Raw genomic sequence first — 25285 nt, forward strand, 5'->3', positions numbered from 1 at the left:
CCCTCTCTGACCTGTTGGGAATGATGAGTTTATTTTGGGGAAAAAGGTTTCCCACTGCACAGCTTTCCTGTGTTTGCTCCTTGTTGCTGCAATGTTCCTGCTTGCCAAAGCCAAAATCTCTTGCAGAGACGTGAGAACGTTGACGTTAATTCTCAGCTTGTTTCCCCGACAGTCCGTGCAGACTGCTGGGCTCCAGGCCCGAAGAGTTGTGGATTATGAATTGCGGATACCTTGCCTAGTCCCACAGTAACCTTTTTCAGATCGGAGCAATTGTCTGCCAATTCTGGCACAAATTCGAATACCCCTTACTGTTCAACAACCTTGGAGGATATCTTTCAATTATGGTTACATTTTTGTGGTTAATATCAGCTTCCTGTTCATTTGGTTCCTGAGGTGTGTTAAAGAAGTCCACTGAGTAGTGGAGCAAAGAGGGAATCTTGCCACTGTGGACAAAACATACGCAAGCAAGCAAGCAGGCTTTAAGGTGGCTTTAAAACTCCGAAGAAGAACAAGCTTGGGCTGTGCTGATAGGTCCTCCTTCAGCCTCCGTAAACTCCAGCAATCCTGCAATCATGAGTCTGTGGGTGCTGACTTTCAGCTCTGTCAACACCGTCTGCATGGAATCTGCCTGTGTGTGTGTCTCCACTCAGGCGCCGAGCGCCAGTAAAAACGGGCTCTGCTGGCAAAGGAAGAGAGAGAGCACCCTTGGTTTATCAAAGCAGGACAAACGGAGTCCAGAGAGCCCCTGACCTTCAATTTCCTGTCAGCCTTCCATTGTGTAATTCAGACTCTACACTGCCAATTGTTTTGTGGAAGTCCTTAAATGCTCAAAATCCGATTTATGGTAATTAAATTGTCCATGGGCTCAAATTGATGTCAAAGTGGAAGTCAACCCCCTCCCAAAATTTGTTGGTAATAATATGTTCTATGCAGGCCCACTAATCCACCCATTTTTGTCCATCTCAGGGGCCGACCGTTTTGTCACTTGCTGTCAACTGAAAACGACATCACAGTTGCTCAGGTAACAACCAATCACGGCTCACCTGTTTTCTGAAGCTCAGCCATGATTGGTTGTTACCTGAGCCCTGAGCAACTGTGATGTCGTTTTCAGTCGACAGCAAGTGGCAAAATGGCCACCCCCTGAGATGGACAAAAACAGATTTTACTACTTACTGTCATGCATATTCCACAAACACAATATTAATCAGAATGCCGTGTTTTGATTAGTGGGCCTGCATAGAGCAAATTCTTGTAAAGACATCTTTGCATTGACTTCCCATTTAAAAAACAAATTGAAATTTTCATCACATTCTTTGTCATTTGCTCACATTTTACTTACCCTGCTGTTGTATGTGTAATGCGCACTGTGGGTCGTAACAAGGATCTGCAATGGTGCAAAAGAAGTCAAAATGGTTGAGATGGTTACTGTATGTTGTTTCTTTGACTCTCAAAGTGTGGTCCATGGAAAAACAACAAAAATCACAATATATGTTAAAATTTGCATGATGTCTTATTTTTTGTTAATCCAGTACAGTGCATTTAAGAATAGTTCCGTTAACTTTTAAGTATGTTTGTAGTGCTTCCTTACAATATTAAATATCCTTGTACTTTTAAAGAACGAACCTCATTTTTGACATATTTGGGCCAACTATGCAACCGTATTTTAACCCATTAAAGCCGGAAGCCCCTCGTGTGACAGCTCTCTAAGACCTACTTTAAGTCATCCTTGAAAACCTGACATTTTTGCCACCTACAAAATAATTCATATCTCAGCCCCCGTAGAAGATACAAACATAATTCCAAAAGAATTTTAGATCTTGGACATGTGGCTTTCACACAGGCCTGAATTTCTTCACCTTTACTGTTTCAATCGAAGATGCAAGTGACACACTTTTTCTCATTTTTTTTTTTTTTTTTTAAATCGAGTGGTAATTGCCATGCTGTATTCTCTTACAAAGACGTTGAAATGGTCATTGTCTACAAACATATATATCAACCATACATCACGTGTGGATGGTTTCATGGCTTTAAAGTCTGTGAGCGTGTCGTCTATTTCACTGCCGTAACTTATAGCAGAGCTCCCGCGTCCGCCGTTACTCCTCGAAAAAAATTTCGGATATGCTCCGACAAGTCACGACACCATCACATGTATATTCTGATGCATTTCATTGGCTAAGAGACTGAGAATTTTATTGAAAAAAGAAAATTACATATTTGCTTTCCGGCTTTAAATGGAGAAACACGCAATAGCGCTGCCGGCTTTAGTGGTGGAAACACGGTTATGCGCTCCCGTCCTTAATGGCTTAAGTTAGGTCTCTATGTTATTTTTTTGAGGCGGTACCTGGTGTAAAACGTTTGAGCAACCACGGATATACTGTTTGGCAATCCAATGCTAAGTGCAATTAAATAATAGTTGTGGTAGAAAATGGAATCAAGGAAAAATGTAGCTAGGATGTATTAAATGAAGATATTGCAAGACAATTTTATCACCCTATGTGCTTTGCTGTGAGTTGTGCACAGCAGTTTAGACACTAAAATGTACAAATATCAATAGTGTCCCACCTCTGGCTTCATACGGCTGTCATACCTATTTCCTTCAGCTGTTTATTAGCCGGCCTATGACATAACTGCAAAATAAGCCTTGGTTTACACAGCACGGTTCAGCACAGCACAGTTCAGATATGCATCATGGAAGATATTTCCCCCCCCTTACTTTCATGACACACATGGAATTGGATATCCTCAGAGCGCAATCAGGCTTCTTCCAAATGTGGATAAAAATCTAGTGCGTATCGAATTTCTGACGAGTGCGAGCGCAGCGTAGACTTGGATGTCAGCTGCACCCTGTCGAAATATAGACAGTCGCCCATGTCTGCTTAAACAACACACACAAAATGTACTACACAGCAAAAACATAAGATCAGAGTGTAGTCCATAGAGGTGTGTCAATCATTAAGAGATCAAAATGTACACAAGGGAATGTCTTTCTTGTTTTTCACCAGTCACGTCACTGTCACGACAAGTGAAATTCACACATGCGCACTTACAATACAACTTTATTTAAATAGCGCATTTCATAACAGCTACAGCTGAAACATTACAATAACAAAATAGCAATAATATGGCAAGTGAAAGCAATAAATTAAAACACAAATTAGACACTGAAAAACGGCAGAAAACTGATCAAAAGCCAAAGACTAGAAACGTGTCTTCAAACGGGTTTCAAAACGGCAGAAAACTGATCAAAAGCCAAAGACTAGAAACGTGTCTTCAAACGGGTTTCAAAAATGGACAGAGAGGGGGCTTGCCTAACATTTAATGGAAGGTCATTCCAGAGGGAAGGACCAGCAACAGAAAAGGCCCGATCCCCTCCGCGGCACCGCTTAGTCCTCGGCACCTCAAGTAGCACCTGGTCCGCACACCTGAGGTACCGGGAAGTGGAGGAGTTCGGAGAGACATGCCGGGCCAAGGCCATTTAAAGACTTGTAGACAAATAGAAGCATCTTCAAATGGACCCTAAAATGCATTGGGAGCCAGTGAAGGGAGGCCACAAATGGTGTTATGTGCTCCGTCTTCAGAGCTCCAGTTAGGAGGCGAGCAGCAGCAGTGTTATTTCAGTAGTTTTATTTTTACTTCCCCTCTTGGAAAGATTAACAAAGCAAAAAATGAATGAGTAGAGGACACATTAATCGTGGAAAAGGTTTGGAAATCATTTCTTTCTCTCTCTTTTTATTTATTTTTTAATATCACTAAAACCTGGCATTTGAACAGGGGTGTGTAGACTTTTTATAGCCACTGTACTTGTACAGGGGCCAAGGTAGATGTCTCGAGGATCAGCTTACCAATGCACACTTAATTAGAAACTGCAATGTGAGGCATCTATACTTGTGGTCTGCTGAAATTAGCTCATTGTTTGCTTTGGAAAGCTTTAAACAAATGCACCCTAATGTGGCTATAATCCACAAACCTTGATCACATTCTGTTAATCCGTCGTCAGATGCTTTCCCACTTGATGCTGTCCCGCTTATTAAAAAGGAGGGCGCAGGACACAATAGTTCACTTTGATTCTTTACATATTGCGGGAGTTCCATCCAGTGCAAAAATTGGAAAGATTTTCAGTGATTTAGAACAGTTAAGGTTCTTTTCCACTGGCCTGTCCTGAATACACATCCTGTTTTGATTGGGTGTCTTTGAGGTAACTGTGAGGAAAAAGTTGCAGACAAAAGAGCAGCAAGGCCATGCATGTAATGAGTGACTGTGAAACACGATCTGATGATTTCCTCACTGACCTTGTAGCTAAATTCCTCCACATGTTTTCTTTCAGAGGTAACCGGCTGAAATGTCTGTGACGTCACCCATTCCCCTTTCTTCTCCGACGTAACGGCCAGAAAAATGAATACTTTAATTTTTCCCATAAGGGAAAATTCAGTTTATACTCCAAGGAGAGACGTCAGCGTGAGGGTTTAGTGCCTTGCTCGAGTGCATGAGGACTTTGGGAGGACTGGGAAAGTGAGCTCCAGCGATCCCAATTTTTGACCTTAGAAGGTCTCAATTATAGTTCGTCATGTACTGTACTGTACAGTACTAAAAGATTCCTCTAGTGGATGCTTGTGTGTACTGCAAAACCTTTTACACCAAATATGTTTTGGAAGTCTATTTTTAGTTGTTTTTTATTCACGTAGTGAAAAAAAAACATTGGAGACTAAAGATCAGAGCTGGGCATTCTACTACAAATTGAGCATCCGTTATTCATCATCCAGGGGGTTTTCCAGGGGTAAAAAAATAGTATATACTATAGGCGCCGGTCCGCCTCTAATTTTAAACAGACATCCGTCGGCGATTCCAACTAAACTTTCAATAGCAGGAGGTTTGCTACAGCATCATGAAAGTGACTGATACAGGGAAATAATCGAGTTCAATGCGATGGTGCAACTATTTTCTGTGAAAATGACAAATGGGCAGATGTGTGTGTGTGTGTGCAACCCGAAGAATGATTACTTAAATGTGAACCAGCTGTTCGGAGTGGGAATTGACACCTTGAAATAAGAAAGAAGTTGAGCAAAAGTTCAAAGCCTCAGTAAAATTGCACTTGGACGCAAACCTGAGTAGTGAGATTACGTCTGCTTTGCAGAGAGCAGTTTTCTTTTTATTTCCCATTGCGTTGCCAACTGTTACGTGCATTTAATGAGTTGTGTCTGACACTACAGACATGTATTAAGCAAGCAACACTTGAAATGCATCAAACTGAGATTAAATCAGGGATTGGCAATTTAAATGCCGGAGGGGGGCACAATCTTTCATCAATGCTAGTTGGTGGGGTGGGGGGCAATAGGACCACGCACTTCCTAACCAGATGTATGACTAGAATAATATTTTAAATATTGGACAAAATACGTGCATATATGAAAAATAAGTGTTCTTATTATATTTTCTTTTTGATAATACATTTTTCAAAACATGTACAAGTATAAAACATCCACTATCCTAACCCAACAACAAAGGTCTGATGCAAACAACAAAACAACCGCATGCGATATGTTTTTTTCCCAGTGCAAAGGACTCTTGCACTAAAATTACCATTCACGGACGGCACAAAACTGCTAAACAAGAAACAAATATTAAATGCTAATTTTGCACATTTTTATTCATTAAAATCAACTCACTCAACGTTTTACAAAGTAATATTGTGATTTTTGTTTGTCCTGCATGCCTTTCCAAACCTGCAAAAAAAAAAAAATTAAATATTCGGCATACTGATGTTGTAGTATTGGACAGTATAAGACCTAGTGTAAATGCAACTAAGACACGCCTGCCATCTAGCGATGATTGGTGATATTACAACTTCAAACTACAATTTGGCACCTGCAAATTTTTCTTCTCAATATTTTTTCACAATTTGGATTTTTTTTTTTCCCCCAATTTTTTTTTAGGATTTTTCTCCCCCACTTACACCCTATTTTTCATGGAAAATGTGTATTGAATGTTTATCAGCGTTTTTTTTTTTTGGTTCAAGGATTTATGGACTTTGTTCAAAAAAACCAAAATAAATACAGCCAGTTTCCCATCCCTGGGTTTAATTATTTGGCTCCTTGAAGCAGGCATTATTGTGTCTCGGCAAAGATTTTTATCTTGTATTGGATCGAGACTATGCAAGCAAAAACAACTTAAGAGCAACTTGATAGAAATTGAGGCCGACCAAAGTATGTTCTAGCGCTGTGATTGCCTTTCCGCAGTTGGCCGTTGTCTGTGCTTTCTCCCTTCCGCAGATCCTGTGGTTCTTTTTGTCCACTATTTGGGCTGCGTCCTCTTGCTCGTGCAGCTCCTCCCTCTTGCACATAAAAGCTTCAAGACCATCAAAGTTCTGTGCGACATCCACCCTGCGGTCTAGCAGCCACACGTCAAGGTAAGAGCTGCTCGCGTCGCCATTCTGCTTTCAGGTTGCTCTTCTTTTGTGTGTTGCAAGTCTGTTCTTGGCATGTTTGGCTGCAGCATCATCTCCTTGCCAACAAAACTTTGCAGATATATGCAAAGAGTCTCCTGAGTGTTAAAACCTTAAGAACAGACTGGCTGACCCCGAAGTGGGGCTTCGTAGTCGCAAACTTCCGTTGCCTTGTCAGCAAGAGAAGAATTCTTTTCTGCATCCAGAATGTGAAGTGATCATCATGCCGCTGCCAAACTCAGCTGAGCGTCCGTCTGTCGGTCTGTGCATCCCAGTGATTGTTTGGGATGAGTTGCTTGACATGTTTTCATGCAGGAATGGCGCCAGATCAACCCGAAAAGACATGATATTGTCGCTTAGACCAGACCAGACTTTGTCTATTTGCTGCCTTGTGAAGGTCTTTGCGCTGTGCCGCACACTGGCTCGCTGCCTCCTGGACAGGAAGCGTTGATGTAGCATGGAGGGAATGCGCTTCTTGATCCCACCGCCATGTGTGGGTTGCTGCCTACTTGCTTGTCTCCCACTCGTGAGACACACTGCTACATACGAATGCGCCCCTGCTGCAAGTTGGGTTTGAAAATGTGTTTTAGTCATCATCTCCGCTTTCTACTTTGCAGATATCAAGCTAGTTAGCTTCTTATATTAGATCCTGCAATTACAGTACTGTATTTTATTTGTCGGCACATTCGGCCTCATAGCAGAGGGACGGTCGTCGTTTTCCGGGGGGGCGGTCACAGGTCAATGCCTTTGTTTTCCAGGATTGGTTTGTTGAGCCCAGTGGCAGACCGTGCATGACATACCTGGGCCTTCAGCGGCTGGGGCTTACCCGACTAAGTCCACCTCTCCGTCGCAATCGTAGCGACTGAAATCTATGTTGTACAAATTGCAGTACAATTAACATGAAACGTTCCAATGAAAAACGTTGCGAAAAGCCGTATTTATAAAATACCACGTAAAAAGAAAACATAAAACACATCATACTCACAAGTTAACTTTTGCTCTGACCAACCAATCAGAGGACGGAAAAATGCTGACGCCATTGCAATTTGTTGGCCTTGTGAGGGCACATTTGAAATTGGATTGGTTGAATGAATATTCATATATCTAAGATAGTTCAAGTTACACGGGTCAGCCCTCCAGATCCAAAAAGGCTAAGGGCAGATTAGATTGACATGGTAACACATAGAGGCTGAAATCTGATTGGACAAGAAAATCTAACACTCACATACACGTACTGGGAGCAGCGCAGCAAAGAGAAATGCTACAAAATGAAGAGAATAGACTGGTGGGAATACATTAATACAATTTCATGGAACAAATATTGGACTTTCAGTTGTACATGGAGATCATCATTTGTGATAGTGTTGAGGCCAGCAGAGAAGGCCTTGCTGGCCCATCACTGGTTGATTCTGATTGAGTTGTCAGTTGTCAGGTGTCATTCGCATGCTACAGCACGTGGCAAGAACTCAGTAGCTTGACATGTCACAAAGTTTGACGTCTCAGGAAAATGTTGTGTTTTTTAATTTGGGGGACAGCATTCAACATCTGGTTTGCTGTAGAACCCAATGTGTGCACCAATGAGGCTGAATAGAAAAAGAAACAATAAACACCGTTTCTTGAAGTATTCTTAGTGAATGATGGAAGATAAAGATTCAAACTGAAAGAACATCAAAACATTTCACTCCTTGTGCTCCATCCATCCGTACCACAAAGTGAACGATAAAACACACATTGAAAAATCAAAACAGTGATTGATTGCTTATAATTTTTCTTCCATTTTTGCAGTACATTGGATTTGTTTGATTTTAATTAGCTAGTTGCTTTTGCATTCAAACTACTGTGACCACTTGCCCTGATGCAATGTAGGAAAATAATTAGTTGTGGACAATGGCTCCTTTGTATTGTACACATATAGTGAAATTGCAGTTTACAGTCTAGAATTAAACTATTGCAGCTGTAAACTTGAGAATTTCCCATCGTCTCACTGATCACATGTTGATTTTGGCCCATCAAACCCATAAAACATGGCGGAGTGCCTTTGGGAGCCAAGGTAAATATGAGACAAAGCAACCAGATGAGGTTCTGGCAATAAATTACGGGTGCAAAACGTGCAGTGAAATGAAGCCGTTTGTTGACATTTGTCTGAAATAAAAACTGTGGCGAGACGTCAGGTGACCTGCGGTTCCCGACACTTCAAGGAAATTCTGTTAATGAGTCAGACACTGCGTGTGTGGGTGGAGCGGGAATAAAACGCATGCCGCTGGGATCGTCAAACTTGTGAAACCATCGGTATTGACGTGAACCATTTACATGATATGCAAGCTGTGACTGCTTTGTTTTTCCAATAAAATGTAGCTGGCGGGAGCAATCGCACACTCATACAACACACACCCACACACACGCACACATACACAGGTGCGTGTCCCAGATGTGTTGGCCTCGGTTGTAGTTGGCATCAGCTGAGTGGTGCCTGTCAAACGTTGTCTGATAAGTGGGCACACAGCACTTCAAAAACTGCTCTTAACCCGTTAAGGCCGGGAGTGCATATCCGCATTTCTACCACTAAAGCCGAGAGCGCTGTTGCACGTTTCTACCTTTAAAGCCGGGAGAACATATACGTCATTTCCTTTTTTTAAATCCAATTCTCGGTCTCCTGGCCAATAAAATGCATCGGAATAGACACGTGACGGTGTTGTGACTCCTGGGTGGATGTCGGTAATGTCCGCCAGTCATGGCGGACGCCGTCGAAGTGAAAAAGATGACGCGCTTGTGGACTTTGAACCCTGTGGGACCAGTCGAACATGATATATGTTTGTAGACATGACGATATCGACCTCTTTGTAACAGAATAGAGGATGGTGTTTACTACTCGATTTAAAAAAAAAAAAAAAAAAAAATTAAAAATAGTGCTTCTCTTGTATTGAGAAAAAAAAATGAAGTTGTTTTTACATCTTTGGTTGAATCAGTAATGATTAATAAACTTGGGCCAGTTTGCAAGCCACATGTCTAAGCTTTCAATTTATTTTGGAATTATGTTATGTATGTCTGCTACAGGGGCTGAGATATTGATTATTTTCTAGATGTTGAATTTCCGGGGGGTGGCATGGTGGGCGGCTGGTTAGCACGTCCGCCTCAGTGCAGAGGTCGTGGGTTCGAATCCGGCCCTGCCCTTCCCGTGTGGAGTTTGCATGTTCTCCCCATACCTGTGTAGATTTTCTCCGGGTACTCCGGTTTCCTCCCACATTCCAAAAACATGCATGCTAGGTTAATTGGATACTCTAAATTGCCCCTAGGTGTGACTGTTTGTTTGTCTCTGTGTGCCCTTGCAATTGGCTGGCAACAAATTCGGGGTGTCCCCCAACTACTGCCCGAAGACCACTGGGATAGGCTCCAGCACCCCCGCGACCCTTGTGGGGAGAAGCGAATTGGATAATGGATGGATGGATAGTACCGTTGTTTTTTTGTAATGGGGCCCGTTTAGTATTTTGTTTTTTTTGCGCTCTTACTCCCAGTGCGAAAGGAGACTCTCATTTTGTAGACACTCACAGGAAGTGGTGCACTTTAGTTTTAGACCGTTAGTTTTTCTTCTTCGTAAGTTGTGTTGTGCTTATGGACACAGCTGCTGTTGCACAGTGCTCCTAGAATTGTTACGCTTCAATAAATATTCCCATATAAAGAGGCTGAAGAAAGCACCCGAGAACATTGTTTATTTGCACTACTTAAGAAATGTCTCCATATAGGAGAGTGACAATGATGATTCCCAGAGAATGAAGAATAACTAAAGACTCGCTCAACTATTTCCAAAAGCTTGACCTTGATGTGTCTTGTCCAGCTCTTGAGGCTTCACTTCCGTCTTCACCAGGCGTCATTTTCTTATCCTGCTGCTTTTGCTGTGCCTTAACAGGATGTTGAGATGAGGGATGTGAAACGGACGGTGTGGGGTTCTGTCCGTGGTGCTAGATCTTTACATTGGAGATCAGTTAGGCTCTTCAAAAGCTTGCGGCAATGTTGGACTTGTTACACTTGTCAAGTGTTTCAGCCAATGTACACATCCAAACAACTGACAAACCGCACCATAATGACCACTTGCGCAACCTGCTAATGTGAGCCAGTGTGAGAAATTCCACAAAAAATGTGTAAAGACAGTCATTATTTGTTTCTGAGCGAGAATTTGACGATGTGTTTATTATTGAGGTTGCACTACGGTGTTGTGCAGCTGACAACGTGTACAATGAGTGTTGGACTCTCTGCTTAGCTTTCCGTTTGTTATGTAATGTGTGTGCACTGTGAAGGTGAAGAAGGTACAAGTTGATCCCGAACCTGCAATTCATTTTTTTGGCAGAGCTGAGACCTGACTGGAGCCCATACATGGCCACCTTCCCACTCATACCTTGGAAACGAGTCCGAGAAGCAACCTAATGTAAGGCGAGGCAGTGGACAAAGACGTTTACTTGGCAAGGAGAACAACTCTGAAAGTAAGCAAACTTGGCACTTGTCGCTAGTGTGAACTGCAGGAGTCAAACTTTCTTTTTTTATGAACTTGATTTTGTTTATTGTGGGGTTTTTTAACGATGTTGAGTATACAATTCATCTATTCACAGCGCTTAACTTTTTCCACGTTATGTTTCAGCCTTATTCCAAAATGGAATACATTCTTTTCTGCCTCAAAATTTTACACACCACATCCAATAATGAAAACATTTAAAACGTTTATGGTTTTCAAATTTCTTACAAATAATAATCCTTTTGAAAACTAAGAAATCACGTGCACAAAAGTATTGACGGCCTCTGTTCAATTTTTTGTTGATGCCTTAGTATATTTTGAAATGTGCCACAAGCTTAGCATGCCTGTCTTTGGGCCCACTCTTCTTTGAAGCACCTCTCCTGCCCCTTTAGTCTGAATTCGGAATGACGGTGCACAACCATTTTCAGATCGCTCCAGAGATGTTCAGTTGGCCTTGGCTCTCAGTGGGCCATTTGAAGGCCTTCACAGAGATGTCCCGAAGCCACTCCTTTGAGATATTGGCCGTTAGGGCTGGGACGATACAATTTTGTCCCAATCCGATACATGGGTTGCGATCTGATATGTATTGCGATAAGATAAGATAAGAAGGCCTTTATTGATCCCACAGTGGGGAAATTTTCAGTGTTACAGCAGCAAAGATATAGGTCACACAGGGCCGTCGGCGGCATAATGTAGCCATTAATGTATAACATTAACTGCAAACATTCAGGATCAAACCTATGTAAATATACGCAGTCACTATGTGTATATATACATGTATATACACACCAACATACATCTACATAAAAAGTATGAGGACCACTCATTTTAGCCCGTACATAGCACAGAGGAAAAATACTCTAAGTAAGTGACAGTGCTGCAGTGCTGCAGTGAAATGTAAGGAACAGCATTGGATAAAAATAAAACTAGACTAACAGTAGTGGGGAATGTTGAGTATTGCACGATATAAGCTCAGGTGCAGGACTGCCCAATTGCACTAATGTCCGCCAGTTTGTAGAGACTACACAATGTTCTTGTTAAAGAATCTGACAACAGCAGGCAAGAAGGAGTGGCGGAATCTCTCCCTTGCACAGCGAGGGTGTAACAGTCTGTCACTGAAGGAGCTGTGGAGTGCTGTTCGGGGGCCCTGGAAGGGATGCTCCGGGTTGTCCAGCATTGATGATAGCTTGACCATCATCCTCCTGTCCCCCACCGAGTCCACAGAGTGCAGGGAACAGCCCAGGACAGAGCCGGCCCTCCTGACCAGTTTGTCCAGCCGCTTCTTGTCCCGGGCAGAGACGCCGCCTGCCCAGGTGACCACTCCCTGGAAAATGACCGATGCAACCACCGAGTCATAAAAGTTCCTGAGGAGTGTCCCTTGAACCCCAAAAGATCGCAGTCTCCTGAGTAGGAAGAGTCTGCTCTGACTCTTCCTATAGAGGGTGTCTGTGTTGTCGCTCCAGTCCAGTTTATTGTTCAGATGAACACCCAGGTACTTGTAAGTTGAGACTCTCTCAACATCTGTTCCCCGGATATTCACTGGTGCAGGTGCAGAGTGATGCGCCCACTTAAATATTATTAAAAAATATATATATAAAAAAAACAGGCATGTGTTTTAACTTAAGTGCCATTTGAAATGTATTCAAGTGTCACAATTGAAAAGTTACTGTTCCAGTAACTGTTCCTGATACACAGGAGTACAATAAATAAAACTCCAATCAAACAACTCAACTTTAAGGACCTCAAATTTTCCTAAAGTATGTAAGAAATCATACAAAACATAACATAACATGAGTAATCGATAGTATTGATACTTCATCAACATAAAAAGTATCACGATACATCACGCTACGATATATTTTCCCCGAACAATTGGCCGAGTGCCCAAGGTCATTGTCCTGCTGAAAGATGAACTGCCCTCCAGTCTGAGCTCAAGCGCTCGGTAGTAAGTTTTCATCCAGGATGTCTGCATTCATCTTTCCCTCAATCTTGACTAGTTTCCCATTTTCTGCTGCTGAAAAACATCCCCACAGCCTGATGATGCCAACATCCTCCACCACTGTCTGTGGGATTAAGGATCAGATCTTTGGGCAGCTGCTCAGCAGTGCATGTTTTCCTTCAAACATGAACTGTGACATTCCCGCCAAAGAGTTGAATCTTTGTTTTATCAGACTAGACAGTCTCTCATGGCCTGACAGTCCTCCAGGTGTTTTGGGGCAAATGCCAGACGGGCTGCCATGTTCCTTATACGAAAGACTGGCTTCGTTCTGGCCACTCTAGCAGAACGGCTTGACTGGTGGATGATGCAGAGATGGTTGTCCTTCTGGAAGGTTCTTCACATTCCACAGAGGAATGCTCTAAAATTTTGAGGAAAAATGTATTTAATCCATTTTGGAAGAAGGCTATGGCATAATAAAATGTGGAGGAACAGAGGCACATTCCAGATCCATTTACTTTTTTTTTTTTCTCCACAGTAGAACATGGTTCCTATAATCCTCCATCACATCCACATACTCATCGCTGTCTTCCATCTGGCCCACGGTGGCTCATTCTCCAGAAGCAAAACAAAGTCGCAGCAATACCCGGCCCAGCCACATTACAACGATGGCCATCCACAACAACCCTTCTTAGGGAATGAAATGCCATTACTGGGTCAGTACGGTATGGAGCTCCCTCAGCTTCCGTTTGAGTTGGGCAAAGAGCGGCTATTGACGGAAAGCAAAGGTCTCACATTTTTTTATATTTGAAAATGAAAATAACGAAAGAAATGAGGACTGTTTCTTAATCCGTTTGAATTTTCACCTCTCATGACTAAATGTTCATTGTTTTTTAAGGACAAACATTCAGAGGAGCCAAGGGTCCACCTCCCCCTGGTTCTAGTGGAGAAGGATTCCGCATTGGACCTCCTGGAGTTCAAGGCCCACCGGGACCCCAAGGACCCCCAGGGCTACCAGGACAAGGATTGCAAGGAATACCAGGAAAATCAGGTCCCCCTGGTCCTCAAGGGTATCCAGGAATAGGTAAACCAGGGCTGCCAGGATTGCCTGGAAAACCAGGAGGATCTGGATTGCCTGGTTCACAAGGTGAGCCAGGACTAACTGGTCGTGAGGGACCAAATGGACTTCCTGGTCCTCAAGGACTTCCAGGTCCACCTGGCCTCCCTGGAATTTCAAAGGTAGGAGGTCAAGGTCTGCCAGGGCAAGTGGGTCTTCAAGGAGAGCCAGGTCAAAGAGGTTCTCCTGGGCTTTCTGGCCAACCAGGACCCAGAGGAGAAAAAGGAATTGGTATACCTGGTTTGCCTGGGTTGAAAGGACCAAGTGGACCACCGGGTCCACTTGGACATGCTGGAATGCCTGGTATTGGCAAACCTGGTGTGAATGGTCTTCCTGGGCAGCCAGGAATGCCAGGAAAAGCTGGTCTTCGTGGTGAACCTGGACCAGTAGGACCACCTGGTGACAGAGGCCAACCGGGTCTAGCGGGCTTATCTGGAATGGGGAAACCAGGGAAGGATGGCTTTACAGGCCAACCTGGGCTTCCTGGAGGCAAAGGTGAACCGGGATCTCCAGGATCACCAGGAAGTCCAGGTTTGCCTGGTTATGGAAAACAAGGCTTTCCAGGACCCCAGGGTCACAAAGGGCACAATGGTTTTCCTGGATCACCAGGTCCAAAAGGAGAAAAGGGTAATGAAGGCCTTCCAGGTGTTACTGGCCCTACAGGTTCTAGTGGCATACCTGGTCCACCAGGCCCAATGGGGCCATCAGGAAGCATTGGCTTCCCAGGGCAAAAGGGAGAAGATGGTGATGGTGGTCCCAAAGGAAATCCTGGATTAAAAGGAGATTTAGGGTTACCAGGGCTTCCGGGACAGCCAGGGTTCATAGGTGGGGTAGGGCAATCTGGACTGAGAGGATTTCAAGGACCAACGGGCCCCAAAGGGGAACCAGGTAGCAGGGGTTTATTTGGCACCCCGGGCACAGCAGGATTACCAGGGCCGAGAGGAGAGGTAGGCCAACCTGGTAACAAAGGACATCAGGGACCACAGGGGATCCCAGGACTTTCAGGACCAGGTGGACCAATTGGACCTCCTGGAATGCCTGGTCAAAAAGGAGAAACAGGTCCTCCTGGGGTATCTGGCTATCCTGGTGAGGGAATACCTGGATCAGATGGTCAGATTGGTCCTAAGGGTAACCCTGGGCCTAGTGGTCCTCAGGGACTGCCTGGACAACCAGGGCAACCTGGACCCCCTGGTCCTCCAGGACTCCCTGCGACATATCCCGACCTTGGACTAACGCTCCCAGTGTCGGGTCCATACAATGGTCAAAAACAAGTGTACAAAAAGCCAAGGAATGGTGGCTACATTGGTCGAAATGCCCTGCAAATGCCCTCTTTCACAGCAAAGCTCACAGATCCATTTCCTCCTGTCGGTTCTCCCGTGATTTTCGACGAAGTCCTACAGAACAGCAATCAGGGCTACAGTCCTCAAAATGGTGTTTTTACATGCAGTGTACCAGGGGTTTACTATTTTTCTTACCATGTGCACTGCAAAGGGAGTAAGGTGTGGGTGGCACTGATGAAGAACAACGAGCCAATGCTATACACTTACGATGAGTGCACCAAGGGCTTGCTGGATCAGGCATCAGGTAGCGCTGTGCTCCCTTTACAGCAGGCTGACACTGTGCATGTACAGCTGCCATCTGACCAGGCAGCAGGACTTTACGCTAGTCAGTATGTCCACGCCACTTTTTCTGGATACTTATTGTACCCAATCTAATTCAAAACACTTGTATTTAGAAATCCATTGATTGAAGCAGGAAATGTCAAAATGAAGTGAAGCGAAACGATTTGGATGTGCTGTGGCAACATACTCACAATCTTTGTTTGATATTTCATTAAAATCATTATGTCTGTATTTATACTTGAGCAAAGTGTCTTTTACATCAATGTGCTAATCAGTCTGTTACAACAATGGTCCCCAACGTTTTTCAGCCACGGGCAGGTTCATACAAGTCTATACCCTTCGTGGCCCTGTGACTATTCACTGTCTGGGGTGGGGTTCTGGGCATTTGGATGTGTGTGTTTGGGGGGGTTGTTGGGGGGCGGTTCTTTGCTTTGACGAGTGCAACGCTACAATAATTAAGGCAAATCCACAGTTTTTTTTCCCCACCAATATTGAATGCCTTTTTAGCCTTAGCAATGAGGTTAGCCACCAAGTATGACGCTGTCAAGGCACTTACATTCGTTGATGAATCAGTTTTGAAGTCTGCAATGGCTCTGCGCATATTGTGCAGAGCGGGCTTAATTTGTGCATGGGAATCACTTAAATCCATAAATCGTAAATCCATATTTCAAGTAAGTCTTCTGGCATTATCTGTGAAATGTATCTTTATTTTTCATCTTTGGCATATACTCTTGTGTTGAATCTCACTGGGCCTTTTGCCCATTGCAAAGAAATTTTACTCATTTCACTAGCTTATGCATATAATATTAGCATTACACGACGGAGACACCTTGACATGCATTAAGAGTCAGTCATAGATGGATTGAACGGAAAGAATCCAGTCACTTTTCAAAATAAAATATTTGTCAGCCTCGGAAAATAAATAAACCCGAAGTACCGTCTGTTTTTTTTTTTTTTTTCATCAGTGCGGCACGCCGCGGCCTGGTCCAAAGTGGCCTCTGGCCCGGTACCAGTCCGCGGCTCGGTGGTTGGGGCCCACTGTGTTAAAAGTACAAAAACTCATCTTCACTTTGTTGAATGTTTTATTTGACCATTTTGACAAATACGCGCCAAATACATCTCTGTCTCATGACTGAGAAGATGAAGATGAAATAATCCCTTTGTTACTATTTTTTCCTTTTTTTTTTTTTTGAGCAGCTGTTCTCAACGTGCTCATGAATGATTAGGAAACATACACAGAAACACTTGAATTCATGCTGCAGACTCATTGTTTTTCTTTTATATATGTATATCGCTTGCAGGACATACTGTAAATGCATTTGCTGTTACATTGTTTGTATACACTATTTTTATTTTTGACTTGTGGTTGCAAACTCAAAACCTAACAGTTCAGTTTTTTGAAATACACTTCAAGGTTTTGTTGAAAATGATTAGAGTTTTGGTGTATTTAATTATTTTGTATAACAAACTAACTATGCCAAAATTAAGTATTTTCACAGAAATAATTGCAATAATTATGTCATTAGAGCAGAGTACACCATTAAGGGTGCTAGCTCATTATGGTCCACTCTCTGCTTTAAGTGGAGAATAAAGTAGGAAACAAAACCTACCTGCCACTTGATAAAGAATCATATATTTTGCCAAAGAAATCCAAATGGGATTTGTCTGGACACCTGCACATATAATAGGAAGTAGATAATTATACTCTATCAACCCTTTAGTGGGAGAAACAAGAAAAATGGTGACGAAAAGAAGAAATGATCCTCACAAGTCTGAGAGTGAAATGTACTGGACTAAATAAAGTGCTTTTTACTATGACAAAACATGAACATGTGAAATATGTAACGAAATGGAATTCAACATGTACTTATGAAGAGTTAAAAATAAAAGAGAAAGAAGCACTAATTAAAGAGCGTGATAATGAATACGAGAGCTGAACCAAGCCAAAGATGAAATCGTTACATATTTATTGAAATTTTTGAAGACAAAGACTGAAAGAATTTGGGATACAAGCTCTTTTGTTTATCAATTTTTAATGTCTTTTTTTTTAAATCATTAATGTAGGAACTGCTTAGTTCAGTAATTGTCAATACAGTATGAGGACCACTACAGCAGTACACAAAAGAATCTCTGTTCAAATTTTGCACAGTGCAGCAGTGTCTTAAACTTTTTTTATCTAATCAAGTACAGCACCATTTAAGTACGGTTCCGTTTAATATTCAACGGAACCGTACTTAAATGGTGCTTTCAAGTACAGTGGCATACAATATAATAATAACATACCTAGCTGTCTTTTTTTGTGTGTGTATGGGTGGGAGGGGGGCTTCTGCTTGGTTTTTGATAAATATGCGGGCCTGGTATTTCAATGTTTTTCAATTCTGGTGATACTATAAGTATTGCGTATTTTTTAGGCAATATTTGATGTAAACCGAACCACTGAGTCTGTAAACCAAAGCAATATACATCCCAAACCAGTAGGTGGCGGTAATTTCAATATTACGGTTTAAAACAGTCGTTAAGTACGATGACGAAGAAGTGTGTTTGGCCAATCATCGTTGGGAATGTTAGCCGGCGATTTCCTCTTCCGCACACTGACTACGTTGGCGTGCAGTCTGTTCGTGCTCCGAGAAATTGACGAACAGCTGCAGGTAACATGTAAGTGCTGTGATGTATTCTTCAAATTAAAAATAAACGTTCGCATAATTTTCACTGCACATTAACATCGCCAAATGCGCCAGGCTATGCTGCATGTTGCATGTAGCTCTAACTGTTGTAGTCGATGCCTTTCGCAGGCTGTCTCACGGATAAGACCCAAATGACGCCGTTCAGTCGAAGTTAACGTTTGTTTGAATGTGCTTTTGAGTTCATTTAAATAATCACACTTGTACAGCCACACAGAAAGTAGACGCGTGGAACGCAGGAGTGACATCAAGAAAAGGTATGACCTCTAGTAAATGGTCAGACCTTCAAAATAATTATAAACGGGAACTCCAAAATACTTTGGTATGAATAAATATGTAGGTAAAACGTCTCTTTAAGAATTTCATATGATTTCTGTGCGCTACTTTGAATGCGTTGTGGATTTATGAGACCTTCTAAAATAAAAACAAGGCGTACTATATTCGGCATAGCTTTCAGTTGTAGTTCAACGCATGCGTATCACCTAACACGTCATTACAATATGTTTTTCATATTTACAATGTGAATCTATCAGGTTACAGCAAGACTTCGTTTCACGTTGGAACGCAAACTGACCGCATCAAGAGATATTATTTCTACATCAAAACAAAAAACGGGCGATGTTACATTATACCAAACGTGTAACGCACGAATAAGTCTTTTTAACATGATTCACTAATATTTCAAGCCTGGCTTGATACACGGCCAGAATTGACAATTATTCAGCACCCTGGAGGAGATTACCACTTTGCAGTGTATTTTTAAATGTAAGAAGAACAGCTCGGACCCTCTTAAGGTAGTGTCCTTCCTAGTTGATCAACCTGAGAGGCACATATGGCTTCATGGAACAAGATATGTATTATATCTTGAAGTAATATGTGAAGTTGAAGTTATAACATAAATACGATATTGTTGGATAATCAACTTCATGTAATTACATGATTCTTAGCCTATTTTGTTTTTGTGGCAGCGCTATGCTTCTATACTTGAGAAGCATAGTTGGTGAAATAAGCAACGTGTACACAAATGGGCTCCAGACTTTGTCTCTATGGATCCATTTTTCCCCTGAAATGTATTTGAAGCAATGTCGAGTCATTTTTCACATACTCAAGCCTATGTAACCAGTGAATTTGCAGATTTTTTGCTGACAAACTTATGCTCCGCAGTTGAGCCCAGTAATTTTCAGAACGCACATATGTAAAACAATCAAATGAAGAACCGTACAAGCTGTAATACTTGTGATCTGTCTGTCTCAGAAGTGAGCCATGGCTTCCCGAGCAGGACCGCGCGCGACAGGCACGGACGGCAGTGACTTTCAACACAGGGAGCGGGTGGCCTCACACTACCAGATGAGGTATGTCAGCCAGGCACAAGTGCAATCAGTGATTTGCTTTTACTTTATTCTCAATCAGTTTCTCCAGGAATTCACAATGTCAAGCACGCAACAAATTCATCCTTAGCTTGCAGTTTTACTGCAACTTTTCTATGAAATGAATTTGAGGTTCCTGTGAGTTCCACCAATCATAGTAGTCTACTAGTCCCCTTGGACAAGTGTAACACTACACTACACTTGCTTGACTTGCTTGTTTTTAGTGTGAAGCAACAGGCTTTTGCGACATCTCTCATCTCCCAACAAAGAAGTCACAAACCGTAAAGGTTTTGTGAAACTAACTGCAATAAATACAGTGGTGGTGCACAATTGAAAGCCATGTACTGTCAAATCAAATTTCTCTTTTTGCCATGTACTGTCAAATGAAATTTCTCTTTTCATTCTGTAATACATGCTTTTCTAAATCATGCATTTTCAATTTTGTGTCTGAGGTGTATTAGCCACCTTCGTGTTACCAGAATTTTATTAATTGGGTGTGTACGTGTAAATACCGTCAAATCAAATCTGTCTTTAAAATATCAAGTTGGATGTGTATGTAATGTTACCCGAGATGGGGTGCATGGCTGTGTGAGAGAATCCCTAAGAGGAAAGGGAAAAAATGAGTCAAAATGTTGATATTTCCTCACAACAATCTGTGCTTGTTGTTCCATATTGCGTCATTGTGTGCAGTGTGGCCTTGAAGTCCGAAATCCGTAAACTCAACATCGTCCACTTGCTGGTGTGGCTTCTGATGGCAGCTCAGGTAAAACTTGATTGACTTGTGAATTTAGAAGAGTGTCAGCCGTGCTCCTATTCAAATGTCTCGTTGGGCGTCAGGTGATAGTGAGCCAACTGAGTCTGGTGTCCCACAAAACCATCGCCTCGCCGTACCAGTGGGAGTACCCGTACCTCCTGAGTGTTATTCCCACCGCCTTTAGCTTCATGGCTTTGCCACGTAACAACATCAGCTACCTGGTCATCTCCATGATCAGCGGCGGGCTTTTCTCGGTGGCGCCGCTCATCTACGGCAGCATGGAGATGTTCCCCGTCGCTCAGCAGCTGTACCGATACGGCAAAGCCTACCGGTTCATCTTTGGTTTCTCGGCGGTGATGGTCATGTATTTGGTGATCGTGATCTGCGTGCAGGTGCACGGCTGGCAAATCTACTACAGCAAGAAGCTGCTGGACCAGTGGTTCACCAGCACGCAGGACAAGAAGAAGAAATGATTCACACGGAACATGCTTGGGGACTGTTTGCGTGACTTTGGGCAGACAACATGACAAGATGGATTTGTGGCTGTCCAAAAATGGAACTGCAGCAAGGGGAAAGATTGAGTGATTGGTTGGGGGACTGATGCAGTCCAATCTCTGAGGCAAGACTCCGCAAAATGTTCTCCGGCAACCTTTTTATTTTATTTGCATTGTTTTCATCCAAACATTCATCCCCTCAAGTCTGCTACCATCAGCGCATACTGTACATGAAAGCTTCTGGCATTTCACTATTAAACTGTTCAAAACATTCTGTCACACATCTTTGTACCAACATTTTTGCAGCGGTTGTCACATTGCTGAATGTTGAATTTGAACTTGTGGATGTTAACAGACAAAACAATGAAAATATTTGATGCAAGACAAAAAAATAATTCACCATTATTTGTGCAGTTAATTGTACACAAAAGGTCAATCAAGCTTAAAGTGGAAGTGAACCCAAACATATTTTTATATAAGAATATGTTCTATGCAGACCCTCTAATTGAAACAAGGCAATATGATTAATATGAAATATGACTTAAGCAGCAAAATACACCCGTTTTTTAGCTATCTCAGGGGGTAGCCATTTTATCAATTCTATCAATTCACAGTTGCTCAGGTCTCAGATAACGATCAATCACAGCTCACCTGTTTTCTGACGCTCTAGGCGGCAGTAGTTAGCCAACTATTGTCGATTCAGAATGAACTTCCGTCCTTTGACGTCACTTCTATGAAACCAAAAACACTGCGCCACACTCGTTCGTGAGAACGGAACAGCTTTGAAACCTTTCAACGAGAAGCAGTAGTTGGATGGGGACGAAGTAAGCAAAAAGCGCCTGGAGAATGGCTATAACCAACGCAGCTCCGCGGGCATCCATGTTGACTCTCTCGAAAACATGTCCGCAAGTGACGTCAGAGCATTTTTTGCATAGTGACGACATAAATCTTCGCGTCTAACTGTCCACAGCCAAACGCGCGTCCGGAGATACCCGCAAACCTCCACTGTGGCCGGAGTTTTACTTTTTCAATGAAAAAACCTCCGAGGATGTGCGGATGATAGGGCTAACCGCAGGCTAATATCCGCCTTTTGCAAAACTCCCGGGAGCGTGTCGACCAGGCCTGAAACTTGAGTGTATGCGGATGACATTTACAAGCTGCCGATTGTCCGGCAGTTATTTTTGGTGTCTGTCAGCACCGCCCTTTGTAGTTGAGGCCAATGACACAATCACAGAAGTGAGTGACAGCAACAAAGTCGCAGCAGATGATGTTGACGCTGCCTTCCCCAGGTCCCGGCCGTTGTTCTTCCACCCAGCCAAGCAGCGCAGCAACGGCCTTGGTGGTGATCGTCTTCATGTTTTGGAAAGGATGGAGGAGGACAAACGCAACGTTTTCAGTCAGGTTCAGGCCATTGACGTAAAAACCAGCTGGAAAACAGACATCAGTAAAGATGAGTCACGTAGGCTGACTTGTTAACAGCTAAATTATAGACTTGTGTGAACTTTTTTTCATGATTGGATCCAAATTACATGGTCGTCCTTTTTGCTTCTTGGCCTCCAAGTAGGAAATCACCTTCTTTGGATCAGTGCTGTCAGCATACCTGCGTAAAGGCATGAACACGTCATCAGTACATGGTGGTGGTGGGTTGGCATGTACCTTTAAGTCTGCGGTTTCATACCAGTACGGTATTTCCGTCCATAATTCAGGATGATGCTGGACCATTTCCTGGTTGTCATATGAAACGATGACCTGCTGACGTTTGGACCAACAGGATCGCAAGGTGGGATAATGCTGCAGAAAAGTCCATTTCAGAATTTAAAAAAAAAAAAAACAAAAAAAAAAAAACATCATTATAATTAAACTTCAGGCCTTGTTCAATTTTATTTTAGTGATGATAAAATGAAGCTTCAAATTTGCTTCATAAAGTAGTTGTATTTTTTTGACTCCTCTAGATGGCACTCTCTGTTCAACATGGTGCTGAAAGCACACTGACTTGCCATTTCTTGAACGTGCGTTCTTCTATGAATTTAATCCAACAGTGCCCTCTCGAGGAGTCAAAAAATACAACTGGTTCATGAAGCAAATTTGAAGCTTCATTTTACCATCACTATCATTTTTTGCCATTAGTATGAAATGTACATTTGTTTGTAGTTTTTAAACCTCATTTCGTTTCCAAAATGCATAGGTTACAAAGCAATCTAAAAAATGACATTCTAAAAATATATTCTCAGACTCAGTACCACAATTTTTTTCTTATAATTATTAATAGTATATTTTTCCTACAGTCAGCAGACAGTCCAGCTACAATGTATATCTCCGTGGTAAGCAGAGAGTATCTCCAATTAAAATCGAAATTATGTCCTTCATTCGCCTCATTGGAGGACAGTTAGTCATTCAACACTCCTTTTGGAAAGTAAAGAATTTTAAGAGTTTTTCCCAAATAGCGGGGTCCATTGGAATAAAAAAAAAAAAGGGAGGTTGGAAAATACACTATCAGACAACAATCCGCAGCCTTGCAAAATTTCGCTAAACTGACACGGCTATTTTGTTTTTCTTTTTAGAGGAAGCAAAGTGAGCACGATTGACGGCCCTCGGCTGATCATTTATCAGGTTACCTGTGAGGAGCAGAGCTTTGGTCCAAACAGTGCTATGATGTACTCTACAAGCTGTGTGTGGTCACTCGGGCTCAGACCACTGAAATGCGAGCAGCAAACAATGACAACCTCTTTTGGATGTGCATCCAGCCAGGTGGCCAGTTCATCCAGTGCCTCCTGCCGACACACAAGCACACAGGACCTGTTTGACCCAGACATCCACTGCCTCCTGAATATGAAAAGAGGAACTGTTGTTCCAGTGACGCCAAAAATTAAACGTGTAATGGTGACCATGGAAGAGAAGCATAACACATTTCCCTACATGTGTTTTGAAGCTTTTGTTATGTCCAGTGACGCCAAAATTGAACTTTTTGGCCAAACACTTTTAAATAGAAACTAATGAGAATTTACATGAATGTAATCTGTTATTTCACAGTTTATACATTTGTCTTATATGGTTATAAATGTAATACATATATTAATGATGGCGTCGGGGTGTGTGCGAGTGTAAGTGTGTACATACAGTACCTTGACAGTAATCCAAGTGTAGATTCCATGGGCAAAAAATAATTTGCTGCCACCTTTTGGCTTTCTAGCAATCCGCAGGTCCAAGAAGCGAATACCAAGGTCACACTGCTGACTGAGGGCAGCTTGCTGTGTGCACATGCAGAGGAAGAAGCCCATGAACAAATACTATGCACACTAAAATTGTGTGTGTGTGTGTGTGTGTGTGGGTGTGTGTGTGTGTGTGTGTGTGTTGGGTGGGAGGGGGGGCGTTGATATAAATTCACATGACTCGACTAACCTTATGAGTCGGTTATGTGATTTACTCCCACCTCCGATACACATTTACTTTTCTGGATCTGGTTATTATTGTTAGCAAATATTTACCACTTATATTAAAATGTTTAATAACAGTATTGTATACATTGTTGTGACACTCATACAAAATCACACACCCAAGAAAAATGCATTCGTTGGTTTGGTGCTTGCTTGCTATATCGTGAACATTGGAATAAACATTTCTAATTTGTTTCCCAAATCGTGTGTGTACCTGCGTGGTGGCCCAGCGGAACACGCAAGGCCGTATTAAACAAGGAGCAAGTCTGTCCATCACTTTGAGGAGCCACGACTCGGACTCAGCGACAGGAGAGGACAAGTCCAGACAGAATGACATGCTGTCATGGCTCCCTGAAAATACACATACGCAGAAATACGTCGTCGAGATGGATGGATAGATAGTAGATAGATCGAGAAAGCAAAGCATGCAGGCTTGCCACATTACTAAAAAACAAAGATGTGAAAATATTTCATAGTAAACAACCGCATCTAACAGACCGTAAATCTATGAAAAATATTCAACATCGTTCGTATACAGGAAGTTAGTGTATTTTCTAACGTTTCGGATAATTCTGTTTACCAGGGATGGCCAAGTTCCACAGAGACACGTCAAGCAGCTCATCGGGTAAACGTGACATCCAATCCGGGTTTCCGCGAAGTTTGTCCTCCATATTATGTTTGACATGTTCTTTAATTTCAGTTTGGCAACATCCTCTATCATGTTTACATACGCAACTGCTGTTAAGTGAAACTGGGTCAGCCGTTCTTCTTCCTTTACGTCTGTCGTGAGCAGTAGACGCATTGCTGTTGACCACTGCCCTCTGCTGGCCAAAATTAACATTGTTTGGATACTGCTGTTGTCACTTTGTGGAGAGACCAAGCGGTTTTCATTAATCTTCCATTCACAAAGAGAGGATTTCTGGTTAATTGTGAGACT

At 42.5% G+C, this 25285-nt stretch overlaps 3 protein-coding genes across 4 annotated transcripts; 2 read left to right on the plus strand and 1 right to left on the minus strand.

Moving 5' to 3' along the window:
- Positions 1-1136: 1136 nt before the first annotated feature.
- On the plus strand, positions 1137-15855 carry LOC147154067 (uncharacterized). Of its 2 annotated transcripts, none has more exons than XM_086040553.1 (4): positions 1137-6403; positions 10782-10914; positions 13418-13667; positions 13778-15855. In XM_086040553.1, exons 3-4 carry the CDS (start codon positions 13424-13426, stop codon positions 15709-15711), a joined length of 2178 nt encoding a protein of 725 aa, XP_085896679.1. In that variant the 5' UTR covers positions 1137-6403; positions 10782-10914; positions 13418-13423; the 3' UTR covers positions 15712-15855. The 2 variants fall into 2 exon arrangements, with proteins under 2 accessions (XP_085896679.1, XP_085896689.1); XM_086040563.1 differs by having other exon boundaries at positions 13421-13667.
- A 2272-nt stretch (positions 15856-18127) lies between these two features.
- Positions 18128-21185, plus strand: LOC147154068 (protein jagunal homolog 1-B). Its single transcript, XM_086040592.1, has 4 exons — positions 18128-18273; positions 19554-19651; positions 20357-20429; positions 20504-21185. Exons 2-4 carry the CDS (start codon positions 19563-19565, stop codon positions 20891-20893), a joined length of 552 nt encoding a protein of 183 aa, XP_085896718.1. The 5' UTR covers positions 18128-18273; positions 19554-19562; the 3' UTR covers positions 20894-21185.
- Positions 21058-25128, minus strand: LOC147154069 (PI-PLC X domain-containing protein 1). The gene is made up of 7 exons (XM_086040577.1): positions 24929-25128; positions 24563-24699; positions 24037-24162; positions 23530-23685; positions 22593-22705; positions 22444-22514; positions 21058-22341 (listed from the first exon to the last, which is right to left on the minus strand). The coding sequence occupies exons 1-7, from the start codon at positions 25017-25019 to the stop codon at positions 22106-22108; spliced, it is 930 nt and encodes a 309-aa protein (XP_085896703.1). The 5' UTR covers positions 25020-25128; the 3' UTR covers positions 21058-22105.
- Positions 25129-25285: the final 157 nt, after the last annotated feature.

The sequence above is a fragment of the Filicampus tigris genome, chromosome 1, assembly GCF_054856515.1.
Source record: "Filicampus tigris isolate MCC_2025a chromosome 1, RoL_Ftig_1.0, whole genome shotgun sequence".
NCBI lineage: Eukaryota > Metazoa > Chordata > Actinopteri > Syngnathiformes > Syngnathidae > Filicampus > Filicampus tigris.

What these genes read in the sequence shown, in the direction of transcription:
- LOC147154067 (XM_086040553.1), top strand. Translation starts at nt 13,424, where the DNA reads ATGGTTCCTATAATCCTCCATCACATCCACATACTCATCGCTGTCTTC. An exon ending in GCTATTGACGGAAAGCAAAG is followed by an intron (nt 13,668 to 13,777) that starts GTCTCACATTTT and finishes TTGTTTTTTAAG; the next exon opens with GACAAACATTCAGAGGAGCC.
- LOC147154068 (XM_086040592.1), top strand. Translation starts at nt 19,563, where the DNA reads ATGGCTTCCCGAGCAGGACCGCGCGCGACAGGCACGGACGGCAGTGAC. An exon ending in GCCTCACACTACCAGATGAG is followed by an intron (nt 19,652 to 20,356) that starts GTATGTCAGCCA and finishes CATTGTGTGCAG; the next exon opens with TGTGGCCTTGAAGTCCGAAA. An exon ending in GGCTTCTGATGGCAGCTCAG is followed by an intron (nt 20,430 to 20,503) that starts GTAAAACTTGAT and finishes GTTGGGCGTCAG; the next exon opens with GTGATAGTGAGCCAACTGAG.
- LOC147154069 (XM_086040577.1), bottom strand. Translation starts at nt 25,019, where the DNA reads ATGGAGGACAAACTTCGCGGAAACCCGGATTGGATGTCACGTTTACCC. An exon ending in GTGGAACTTGGCCATCCCTG is followed by an intron (nt 24,700 to 24,928) that starts GTAAACAGAATT and finishes GTGTATTTTCAG; the next exon opens with GGAGCCATGACAGCATGTCA. An exon ending in GAAGCAAAAAGGACGACCAT is followed by an intron (nt 22,342 to 22,443) that starts GTAATTTGGATC and finishes TCTGTTTTCCAG; the next exon opens with CTGGTTTTTACGTCAATGGC.